The sequence below is a fragment of the Odontesthes bonariensis genome, chromosome 9 (genome assembly GCF_027942865.1).
Source record: "Odontesthes bonariensis isolate fOdoBon6 chromosome 9, fOdoBon6.hap1, whole genome shotgun sequence".
NCBI lineage: Eukaryota > Metazoa > Chordata > Actinopteri > Atheriniformes > Atherinopsidae > Odontesthes > Odontesthes bonariensis.
The window spans coordinates 28,565,380-28,578,102 of record NC_134514.1 but is presented as its reverse complement, the minus strand read 5'-3'; the positions used below and the strand labels follow the sequence as shown (position 1 = coordinate 28,578,102).

At 43.6% G+C, this 12,723-nt stretch overlaps 1 protein-coding gene across 4 annotated transcripts in view; it reads right to left on the bottom strand.

Moving 5' to 3' along the window:
- Positions 1-12,723, bottom strand: part of lsamp (limbic system associated membrane protein) — a 605,659-nt gene that overhangs the window by 256,194 nt on the left and 336,742 nt on the right. For 3 of the 4 annotated variants that reach the window (XM_075473939.1, XM_075473940.1, XM_075473937.1), the window contains exon 1: positions 10,295-10,721. In XM_075473939.1, coding sequence (XP_075330054.1) covers positions 10,295-10,449 — 155 coding nt within the window. In that variant the 5' untranslated portion in view covers positions 10,450-10,721. Of the gene's footprint in view, positions 1-10,294; positions 10,722-12,723 lie in introns of those variants that run through there. The other variant, XM_075473938.1, reaches the window with a different exon arrangement.

Genomic DNA, 12,723 nt, shown 5'->3' with positions numbered 1-12,723 from the left:
AAAAAAAACCTCTTCGTAAATCCAGTAAAAAAAATCCTGATTAAAGACGTTTTCACTGGTTATATGAAAACGGGAACCAATATTACATTCCAGTCTTCAAATTTACTGTGACAGTTTATGGAAGAACACTTTTATCACATTTATCGTCCTACACCGGGTGGAAATGCCAGTATCTGGGTGGATGAAATCCTCTGTCGCAGTTGTAAACAAACCTCGGATGAAGGCGGGCCCGTGTTAAGCAGTATCTGGGATTAAAAACTTCTGATCACGGTCTAAGGAGCGCAGGCCGTTGCAATCACAGTGGGGGATCACTTCTGGCAGCAGAGTGACAAGAATCTAAAGTTTTTAATCCCAGATACAGCGGAACACATGCCTGCCAGAACACAGCTCGTTTATGCCGGGATTTCACTCACCAAGATGCTAAAATTAAAACGGCTGCACGGTGGTGTGGTGGTTAGCACCGTCGCCTCACAGCAAGAAGGTTCCAGGTTCAACACCCAGCTGGGGCCTTTCTGTGTGGAGTTTGCATGTTCTCCCCGTGTATGCGTGGGTTCTCTCCGGGTACTCCGGCTTCCTCCCACTGTCCAAAAAATCATGCATGTTAGGTTGATTGGTATCTCTAAATTGTCCTTAGGAGTGAGTGTGAGCGTGCATGGTTGTTTGTCTCGTATGTCTCTATGTGGCCCTGCGATGGACTGGCGGCCTGTCCAGGGTGTACCCCGCCTCTCGCCCATTGACTGCTGGGATAGGCTCCAGCCCACCCGCGACCCGATCGACGGATTCAGCGGTATAGATAATGGATGGATGGATGGATGGAAGATGCTAAAATTTAGACGCTAAATTAGAATTGTGGTAAAATAATCAAACCTACTTTCAGTTTTATACGAATACAAAATACTTTATTTGCCTCAATAATACAAAAGCAAGTACAAATACTGTACGTGTACAAACCAATCAGCCATTACGACCACCTAATGTTGCATAATGTTCAGTAGGTCGTCTTGATGCTGCCTGAAGGGCTTTGATCAGTCAGGGCTTAAACAAAGATCATCAGGGGGGGGTGTCCTTTAGCATCTGGTGCCAGGATGTTAGCAATAGACCCTTTGGGCCCTTTGGGTTGTGGGTTGGGGTCTTTGCAGGTTGCCTCACATAGATCCTATCAGATCCATCAGACTGGAGCCTATGGAATTCGAAGGATGCACAAACACCTCAGACTCCGTCATGTCCCTTAAACCCTTGGTAAGCTCTTCTTCGCGGGGTCCACTGCTGTTGGGGAAGAGCTGTTTGATGTGTGTTTTCCCGGTCGAACATTGCATTGTAACACAATAAGTAGTGTTACTCGCTTTACCTGTCAGCGTGGCTGATCGGTGTATAATCATCCAGTAAAGTGGAAAATAAAACCTCAACTTCCTGTTATGTACCACACAGCAAAGTACATGGATAATAATTACCTGAAACATAACCTGAGTCTGCTCCATCTTTTATTCCTGAGCCCAGTGAAGCTTTCTGAGCAGCAAGAATATTCTTCCAGTCCACTCAAACTGTCAGCAACTGTATGTAGCCCAAGGCAGTGGGAAATGTCTGAGTGGTTTAAATATACACTCAGACAAGGTCTTGTTTTCCCAATAAAAGCAAAGGTAAAGAGGGAAATGGAGTGGTATTGCTTTTAGGCAGATGTCCTGCTTTAATATTCAGTTGTATCAAAAGAAAAAAAGAAAAAGTCCAGCACTGAAACCCCTGTTGAGCTATTCACAAAAACATATTGCGAGCTCATAATAAAGAGCTCAGAGTGTCCTGCTGTGTTTTCTGAGGATGAAGCAGAAAACATCAAACTACGTTCTCAAAGCATAGCTGGCTGGGAGTCTCTGAAATACGCCCAGTCGTGATGAACTGTACTGGACCGCGAGCTTCAGAGGAGAGTGTCAGAACTCCACGTGAAAGGGCGTCATACTGTTTCTACAGACCAGTTTTCAGATCCTACTGACCGACATGAAAGCCTCTGGACGACTCAGATGCTTTCCAACAGACTTCAGAAAACTGAGCAGACAACGCGAGGCAACAGCCAAAATCCAGGTCTCCTCAAAGCTCCCTCCTCCCCACCTTCGCTCTGTCCCAAACCAAAACAAGGACAACACCGTAATGACCCAACTGGCAGCCGCTCAACTCAGCATCATGAGCGAAAATGAAATTGATTTGAAAATCCTGCGCCGACCCGGGCTGGAAGAGAGGGGATTATTGAGCCGATTCTCCTAATGCTGTGGCCATCCCCCACACTAATTCTACCCAACAATTCCTCTCTCCTCGCTCTGTTTGTGGCTATCTTTCCTGGTAGGGGCTCCTGGGCCCCTGGGTCCGAACCTTTCTTAACCTTTTTTCTTTAACTTCCTTAAACTCTAAAAATGAAAAGGTCGAACTCTGAACTGTTGATTGGTACAAAGAAATTAGAGAGCGCAGGGGCACCCTGGGGGCTGCACATCCCTCATCCTGTTTCACTTTTGCCCCTTGCCTGGAAACCACAATTTTAATCTGTTTTTCTTCCATTTGCCTTTGCTGTACAGCTTAAGTTTCAGCCTTTCTAAAGCTTTGTCCTGTCATTTCACATCAGACACTGGGTTTTCATCACGGTTTAATGTGACAGTAATTTGGATTACAAGTCATCTCCATGTAACTGTGGTGGAATTCGACGGTATTATTTTAACTTTTCATGACAGTGACCTCCGTTAGATAGATAGATAGATTTATTAAAGACTCGTAGTCCAGATCACATAGAAAAACAATCAATTATAAAAGTACGTAAAAAGAACATTCATAAAAAAATAAAAAAATAAAAATAATAAGAAGAATTATAGCCAGGGAGCTCAAAGCATTGCCGTTAGAATGAATCGGTGGTAAGTTCAGGTTGGTTCTCCAGGAGCTTTACAAACACCAGTCTCTTAATAGCTAGGTGGATCCACAGCACAGAAAGTAGCAATTTCACATCGGATGCTTGAGAATTGCACGTTCCCTCCACTTTCTGGGCTCCAAAACCACTGCATGCCCACGTCTGTCTTCTAAAATCCCGGCATACATTTCGAATCATGTGAAACTGTCACGCAGAATCGAAAACTGTGCATGCTACATGCAACATTGTTGCATGCCTACTTATTCCCTTGCCAATTGGACCATGCTTATGTTCCAAATTACCCTAAACCGTCACAAAAAAGGGCATGTTTCAACTATAAAATGTTCAAACACGTTTAAAAGGAAGTAAGAGAGGATGTTACACTGTGGACTGTCACATGGGGAAACTAGTTTGAGCCCCACCTGAATCAGTCTCATCAAAGGACTTTTAACGGTTCAAAATCTTTTTGTCAGGCGGATGTTGGTTCGGGTTGAAGATTAAAAAATACACATGGTTAGGGTTGGACAATATTAAATGCTCTTCTGGAGGTATGTATTGTGTTGCATGAAAGTTAAAAAAAAGCGAGGCAGATGAAAATAGTTCTATCTAAAAAAAACTCTGCTCCTTTCACTGTAAAACTGTTGTGTTTTGGGCACTTCATACCAATTTCACATTTTCCTGTGAGACTGGGCTGCAAACGCATCCACACAAAGATTCAAAGCATCACGTGACACTTGCACCAACTGTTAAACTCGCCTTTAACTCATTGTTGATCATTTGGACAGTAACAATCATTTAAGCCTCTTTTTTGACCTAAAGAATGTTCCACAGTCATGTAAAATGTGTTTTTGGTGATTATTATTTTCTCTTCTCTTTTCAGTGAATTCTAACATCATCCAAGGATATTTAGTTGATTAGATTCATGGCACTTGAAGCTGAGGTAGAATCAATTCACCACTACACACCTAAGTGTGACTGCACCTCCAGCAGCTACTCTGTATGATTCTGTCATCATCCCCTGTGCACACAGTAAATAAAAAAGGAGAAAAAAAAAGGGCACAAGATCAAATAGTTTCATGTTTCATGTTGCCGCTGCTGCTTTTGTCAAAGACACACCGACAACCCTCCTACCTGGTTTCAAACCTCATCTGTCATGTGCACTCACACACAGAGATACGCTCTGACTCTTCCTGCACAGATCAACTGTCTTTATGTTTGAAAAGTGACATCTGGTTGAGTGATAAAACTTCTTGGTTTTTGGATACTTGTTTGGATTGTAAGCAACGTTTATATTCATCAAATACACTGTGCTTTGTGTTCAAACACACTCCGTACGGCAAGTTCTGTTATTAAACTATTGTTACTTGAGGCTATTTTACACTTCCATCCCAGTACATTTGCCAAAACACACTGCACTATCTCCTCCACTGCAATTATTTTACTGATTTAGTGATGAACTGTATCTAAGAATGAATAAAGTTGGGGAGTTTATGCATCTAGGAGTCTTGTTCAGGAGTCGGTGTGGAATGGATGATGACGCTGTTGTGATTAAGAATGAACTGAGCTCAAAGGTAAAACTATCAGTTCATTTCAAATCAAATCAAATCAAATCAAATCAAATTTATTTGTATAGCACATTTCAACAATTGAAAGCAATTTAACAGATTAGATTCACCCAGCAAGTTGATTGTTTTCGATTCCTTCTTTTACTAACTAAAACAGGAATCCTACTGGGTCCCAGCTTGTTCTCAGAACAGCTGTCAGTAGTAGGACTACTATAGCAGGGACCCTGAACGCATCATGGCATGGTATCTTTGTTTTGAACTCTGGATGTTCTGCTGCTCCTTGAACATCCTGCACATCCTCTTGTGCCCTGCTCTGCCATTTGTCAATTTGTGTTCCAACACACGTCCACGGTCGTGAGCTGCGGTTACCGACAGAGAGAATGCCATAGCAAAGACAAGCAGCCAAAATGTGATTCCTCAAAAGTGTTTCAAGGGCTTACACCTTGGCAAGCTTCTCACCGGGTGTATTAAGAGTATCCACATCGGCTGCGGATGCTAAATTCTCTCAAAAATGCTAGAAACTTTCAAAAACTACAAGTAGGAGGCTCAGTCATCCGGGATTGATCCCGGAACACAGTCACAGCTCCTCCAAATGGAAAGGAGACAGCCGAGGTTCATGCATTTGATCAAGATGACCTCCGCACAACTCTCGGAGGAAGTGCAGGAGACCTCAAGACAGACCCGGGATTTGCTGGAGAGATTATAACACGTGGTTTGTCCGGTTAGGATTGTCTTTGTGTTGGCCTGGAAGAGTTGGAGGGGGATTGCAACCCCTGCAATCCAATCCAGAACTGGATGGGCGGACAATGAATAATGTAACAAGCTTTTAAGATACAGCACATTCTATGTAGTCTGACAAAAAAAGCAATGTTTGTGGTGGCGATCACATTTGACATGTCTTTGGTGAGCTCAGAGCTCCGGTAGTGATATTTTCCCGCCAATTCAACACCGTAAAAGAGCATCAACACTGTAAATGATCGGTAACCATTGCATTCATCCATCCTCATGCCGTTCCACATGTTCTGTGTCTGTCTCGTTTGCTTCCTGTGACCGAGACTGAAATTCTACTTTTAGAGTCTGCGTAACAGCTGATTCCCCTAAAGACAGCGTGAAGATTGACCATATGCTTTCCATGAGAAACGGAGCCACCTGGCATGCTGAAGAGGCGTACTGTATGACCAGTCTTCCTCACAGTGGGATATGCTGGGATCTGCAGCTGATTTGCTGCGTCTGAAAAGTCGTTGTTTCCATGTTGGGAAAACGCCTCTTCGGAGTGAGCTTAGGCACACATCAGCACCCAAAGATACAACCAGCAGAGTTCAATAGTTGAGGCGTTAATATTGCAAATGAAAACAACTTCTCAGGCTTTGCAAACTGTATTGGGGCTTGAATTAGGCTAACGCTGTGTCTTATGTAGTGTCAGAGCCTCTAGCAGATTTCACACACGATATTCGACAGACTCTGACTTAAATCAAAGGCTCTAGGGTAAGTTATGACAAAGATCCTTTGGGGCATAGCACAAGTGTAGAATCATCCTCCCTGAAAGTAACAAGCCAGGCAAGGAGTATTGTCACAGTGCAAATAATTGACCCAGAGGAGAGCAATCACTGGGACTGTGTCATCTATGTCTTAATACGCAATTGTCAATTATCAAGACTTCTCCTGACATTACCTCCCCCTTAAGGCCTTTACATAGAGACAAGCTCAGGAGGAAGAAAAAAAAAAAAAGCAATTAAATAGCAGACTATTGTGGAGCAGAAATGACTTAAAAAAGTGTGGAGACATTTTTATTTTTCCATCTCGACAGATTCTCAGTGCGTCTTGCTGAGACTGAGAACCAACTGATTTCACTTGTTGGCGTCATCCTTGTAAAAAGATGGGGAAAAAAAAGAAAATCAGGCGACGTAACCACGGGAGCTCGTTCTGAAGGGTCGTTTTCAGTGGCCTAAATCTTATGGGTCTGAACATGAGTGCTGGGAAACAGGCCTAGATTTAATATGCTGGGACTTCTGTTCATGCTTTCCAGGGGCAAATGTCATATCAAGCAGATACAAATTAGAGAAAAAAGAAGAAGACCTACCCCCACCCCCGAGGGCAACAAGACAGCTTGGGGACAAGACATCTTGTAAGACCCAGATAGTTGGTAATCTTTGAACTCAATGCAGAGCCACTTGGTCATTAACATCATGGCAAACTAGCGATGCTGTGTGCTTACTTAATTACTCCGTAGGAAAGCATGTTGCACAAGACCAACGGAAACCTTTTTAATTAAAACGGCTTAATCCCTCAGCCAACTGTACATCAGATTACCTATAATTTACTTTACACCGGTGGTGTGAAAATGTTCCCGGGAGTGAAACCACACCAACGCAGCGACTGTCTTCAAAAGAATAATCTCACACAGATTAACCTGTGGGTCACATGCTCAGTCAAAGGTTAAGAGTGTCTTAATCTATACATGTGACGCAGAGTTAAAGAAGAACGGGTCCTTTGAATTTTACTTACACAGAGACAGAGGAAAGGCAGGTGAAAATAGATGTAAATTTATTGCAGTTCCCAATGGACACCAAAAGTCATAAGAAATATCTATTTATTCTATCTGTTGTCTTGTTACAGGCTCTGAGAAAGCACACTTTCCAAAAGTCTTGAGCCACCCTTCATTTCTTCATATCTTGCCTCTAAGGAGCCTAGCTTTCTGGTAATCTTTAAAAGTAACCAATAATACAGTTCTCTGGGTTTTCTGAAGGTTATTGAAGTTTTTCTTTGGATATTTGCTGGTTTTTCACTCATTTTCACTTCATTTCTTGTTTTTGTTTTTTTTCTTTGATAAGCAACTTAACGCTGACCTCTGAATCATTAAAGTACAAAAAGGCACTTAACTCAAGGAACAAGTGTTGCGTGTCTACACATCACAGACGATCATTTTTAAAAAGAATCTTTAGGCTCCGTCTCAAAGACACATTATTTGTTCCCATTTGTTTAGTTGCGTCTACAAAAAAGCCCCAAAGATAACACAGTTTCACAGACTGTCAAGAAGCCATTCTTAGTAAAGAGAGACATGGGTAAAAAGGCTGAGGTGTGCAGAAAGGCATAAGAACTGGACTGAAAGTCAGTGGCAACAGGTCTGATGGAGGGATGAATCCTCCCCAGAGCCCGGACCTCAACATCACTGAAGCAGTGTGGGATCATCCTGACAGAGAACGGAACAAAAGGCAGCCGGCATCCAAAGAAGAGCTTTGGGATGTCCTTCAAGAAGCCTGCAGAACTATTCCTGAAGACTACTGCAAGAAAGCTTGTCTAAGATGGTTCAGGGTGTGTTGAAGGATAAAGTTGGTCAAACCGAATCATGACTTTCAAATTTGTTTGAACGGTACAAGCTGGGTTTGTGACTCTGTGTCACAGGTCTGTATGAGACTGAGCATGCCACAGACCCGCTGCAGGTAAAAACTGGCAGGTTTTTGCATCAGTCTTAAAATTCAGATGTTCTATAAGCTCTTCAGCAAAATATAATTCCGGGATAACGTCTGTTTTTCCTTAAACCAGAGAGAAAGGAAAGAGGGGGGGGGAAAAACAACACAATTTTCAAAAATAATGCACAGGATATTTTCTTGACATGGATTTATCTGCAGTCATTAAGCTTGAGTAGATAGTTCTGACACAGTGTTTCACTGTGAGTCACAACGGTGCAGCAAATCTGGAAGTTTCAAGCATGAAGAGGCTTTGCTTTCCTTATTTATTCAGCATGACACAGTTCCTGGCCCCTGGTAAAAATACATTTCCTTTCTCATTGTTGGAGCGAGGGCTCTGTCACAGCGGTTGTTTGGCCACATACTGTTTCCATACTCCGGCATCTCTCCTCTTCTGCCTCGAGTGTTAAGACTGCAGCCCTTGGCTCCACCGAGCCTTATTACGCCTGACCCCCCCCCCTCGTCACAAAAACCCAGCTTACAGAATCAGATACAGCATGTTGTTTGACAAATTACCCACCGACGGCCTCCCACCTCCACTAAAACTTTTTACATTTTAACACTCGTGGGTTTATTTTTCTTCCTCTCGCTCCCTCTGTATCTAACTTGTCAGGTGGAAACTGGGTGTGAGAAATGGTTGTGTTTTCCAACAGAGCCACGGGGGTCTGAGTTGCAGTTTATCGCTGCCTGACAGGAGATAAATAAAGGCCGCTCATCAATCCCGACGAGAAGCAACGCAAACATTGAATTAATTATGACACTGGCTATGTGATTACCACAAACGATTAGTCAAAACTGTTTAAGGTGGTGAAGAGGTGGGCTTTGGATCTGGGTGTTTTCTTGGATGGGGGGGGGGGGGGGGGGGTCAAAGTCTGTCATCACCTTCTGGGGAGCACAGGGGACCACACAGTTCAAATATAGTAAAGACAAAGTCAAGTGGATTTGGAAGGTGAAATAAATAGCTGTGACCCGAACAGTAACTGAGTCAATCAACTAATTTAATCAGCCGACACTTGGATCGATGACACCTGCTTCCAAGAAGGAATCCATTAAACTGATTCATTTCTGCTTGTTTGTGTGTGTGTGTGTGTGTATGTGAGGGTGGTTCTCTGTATGCAAGATGTGGACATGTTTAAGAAAAAATTTCCTAAATTGTGTGTTTTTTTCTTTCTGTGTGTGTGTGTGTGTGTCTGCAAGCGTTTTGACAGGCTGAGCTAAAGGTCTATCCCATAATTGCATTTCACATTCTCGCACTCATTAGGCCAGACTGGGGAGATGCACTGTAAATACCGCCTGAAAATGAACAGAGTAGGGAAAATCAATGCGGCTGACTGTTCTGTGCGCAGCCCATTATATCGGTGGATTTGCCCACATGTGCATTCCGTTTTAGAGGATGTGCTCGTGGTGGTGGTAGGGGGTGTGGGGGTATTTTAATGTTTACATTAAAAGAAAATATTCTTACACACCCCCCCCCCCCCCCCCACATTTTTTTTCAGCCTGTCACAAACACATGTCTGGGATCATGTGGGTGACATCTGCCCAGCAGCATCACAGTGGGCTATGACAAAGTTGACAGCTTATATTGTCTGAGAAGTGATTAAGTGGACTGTGAGGCTATTTGGACACACAAACTGACCAAACAGGATTTTGCCGGCTTGAGTTTCAAATTAAAGTGTCAGCAAAAAGAGAATCTTTGCAAACCCCCACATACCCCAGCGACCCCTCCCCAACACACACACGGATTGCAGTTCATTTATTCCAAATGCCAAATGACCCCAGAGGATACAAACAATTGCAAAGTTCTCAGCGCGGATCTGCCCTTCATCATCCTCTTATAAGTGTCTCAATCCACCGTCTTTTGCCATCAAACCGCGGACGTAAAAAGCATCTCTTGACACCGTGACGCACTTTGTTCGCCTCGTGAAGGGGTTCCTGAATCAAGTTATTAAAGCAGAAAACGGCGTCTGTAAAATACTGCTGCGGCTCTCTGTGCGTCACCGGAGGAGAGGCGTTTGCGCTCACACGAAATCCCTCCAAACATCATCATCCCTTCAAAAAACCAAGCTTCATAACATTAGAATGGCAGATTAGAGGCGAGACAATAAAGGAACTCTCTGCAAATCCCAGCAGGGACTTTGCTGATACATGATGGAGATCGCGATTTTTTTGCGATGACTGCCTGCTGAGATAAAAGTTCGAAGCAGATCAACTCAAATCCATTTATTTTCCCATTCCCACGAAGCCTGATCTCGTGTGGGGAACAAAAGTGTAAGGCAGTAGGAATCGACACAGAATAACACAGATGTATCTTTCTCAACTACCGGAGGAGGATGCTGCTGCTGCTGAGGGAGACGGGAGGAAAGTTGGAAGGTGAGTCCTACCTTATGATGGCTGTGTCGCCCTGGCGGATGGTGATGTTGTCGGTGGCCCGCTGCATATCCACACTCCGGACGGGGAATCCTGTGGGAATAAGACACAGCAGTCTGAAAAAAGAAGCCTGCAGTTGCCTCCAACACGATTTGCGTCCGACTTGCATTTTCTTTTCTTTCTTTTTTTAGAGCACAGAAGCGCGCGTTTCGGGAGCGATAGATCCAATAGTAATGGGGGGGAAAGGGGTGTAGAGAAAGGAGTAGTCCAGACTTCTGGTGGTAAAAACGTTCCAAAGCAGCCCGGAATGAATGGGTGAGTGAAATAGTTTTGGAACGAAAAAGTACGGGCGCTATAATAGTCCAGAGATGCGTAATACTGTCAGCGTAAAGGGACTGCACAGCCAGCAGCGGCGCGAGAGAGAGGCGGGCTTCTGTTCGGAGTCTGGAAAAGTCACTCCCCACCTCCACCTCCTCATCCTCCCTGTTTCTCGCACGCGCCCTCTCTCTCTCTCCCTCTCTCTTTCTCATATTATCCGGCCGTATGGCTGCGAAGCTCCTCTCATTGGTTGTCAGGACAACAGCACCACCTGAGGTTCCTTTCAGTGAGACACAGCTGAGTGAGGACTGAGAGAAGCAGTGTGAAGTAAGTTTGGAACCCGGGGAAATAGAGAAGTAATGAAAGGCGAAAGTTTATTTATCTTGAATATTTTTGATACAAGCATCTGGAATTGGGGTGAAAACCCTCTCCTCCTGACCACATGCTGTCTATGTGCATTTAACTACAAGCTTTTATCTCGCCCTAGAATAGACCCTACGATAAAGAGACTCTCCCAGTGGGAATCACCAGTGTCATTATCATTAGTCTTCAAACTAACTGTGTGTTCGAGGCATTTATTTACCCAGAGCAGAGGCTTCCAAGGCGTTTTCTTGCCCGGCAGATACGCATTTGTCCACAAACTCTATGGTGGATATACTCTGGAGTTAATCGTTGTTTAGTGCAGATTAACTTCAGTGTGAAGGTAGATAAGATTGAAGTGACATTGCACAGCTCGTGAACAGATGCCCTCTTGGATCTTTTTCCATTATTTGCTCATGATAAATATGAAATGCAAAGCGGATAGCTTTGAGAACAACTGATATAAGAGCTCCCAGTGGTCCCACAGTAAAACATAAACTAGTGAAGCAAAAAGTGAATCCACTGATTCTTCTCTATGGGCACCAGATCCATAACTGCATGGGGGAGCACATCGTCGCTCCGTTTCGTGAAATAGTGATGAGTTAAGGTTGTTGCGTAACATTTAAGTCAGAGAGCTTGGAGCATTCCAGTCAACACACACAAAAAATTGTTTTCCAACAATCACATTTTTATTCCAAGGTTACTTTGAAATGCCAATTGGAGGATTCAGTCTCTTTGCACTTTCAAGTGCTGTTTCCTCGCTGATCTGACGACTCGATTGAGGACAGGCATGAAAAACGACATACTTGGTCAGAAAAAGATCATTTGTGTTAAAACAGACACTCTAGTAATGTAACGAATCCAAATATTCTTTTCCGAGAGTATTGGCTGCCAAGTCCCATCCCCTTGGCTCAACACAAAAGTTGTGTTGAACACATGAATCAGAACTCCTACTGTAGTTGTGCTGAGTGGGATGATAGAAATACAGTATTTGTGTTCATCAGCACGACTACAAAGTTCTCTGTTTCGTGTTTACATTTCACAATTATCCAACAGGCTGGGCTGGATATGAACTGTTACATAGCCCCTTATAAGCTGATCAAAACCCTTCAATACCTGCACACACTCATTTTCACAGAGGGTGCTGCAGCTGGAGCTGAAAGAGTGGCCACGGCTTTTTTTTTTTTTTAAAATGAAGGTTCAGACACAAACAGCAACAAGTCGCAGACAAAAAGAAACATGATTGATCAATTTTACCATGTGTAAGACAGTCTGCAGAGCGCTGTAAGCCCTGCTGAGGGGGGCTGGAGTCTGCAGCGCATTCAAAAATAATATACCAGTCAAATGTTCAGAAACTGTGGTCCAAAACAGCCTGTGGGATACATTGTTATGCCATCCCTTAATACTGGCATAGTTACAAACATTGTCCCCTGAGAGGCAGTGGTATACTGGACCGGTTCTTCAGATCATTATGGGTGAACATGCAAGTACTGGCCAAGTGCAAAGATTTAATCAGCTTGCTTTATTTGCTGTACCAATGTTTAAAGAAAACAATCGTTTGTACGTCCCTTTTTGTGGAGTAAAAACATCATGATATTGCAGTCTGTTCTGTTGGCCCTGACAATGTCGCATTGCTCCTTTTTTAGACCAGAGCAAATCAAGTGGAAAGGAGAAGGAAAAGAAAAACACAAGAACAAAGAGCATAAGCCCTGCTGACCATAAGCAGGGCGAAGCTGAGATGTGAATGGCTTTCCCACACATAACC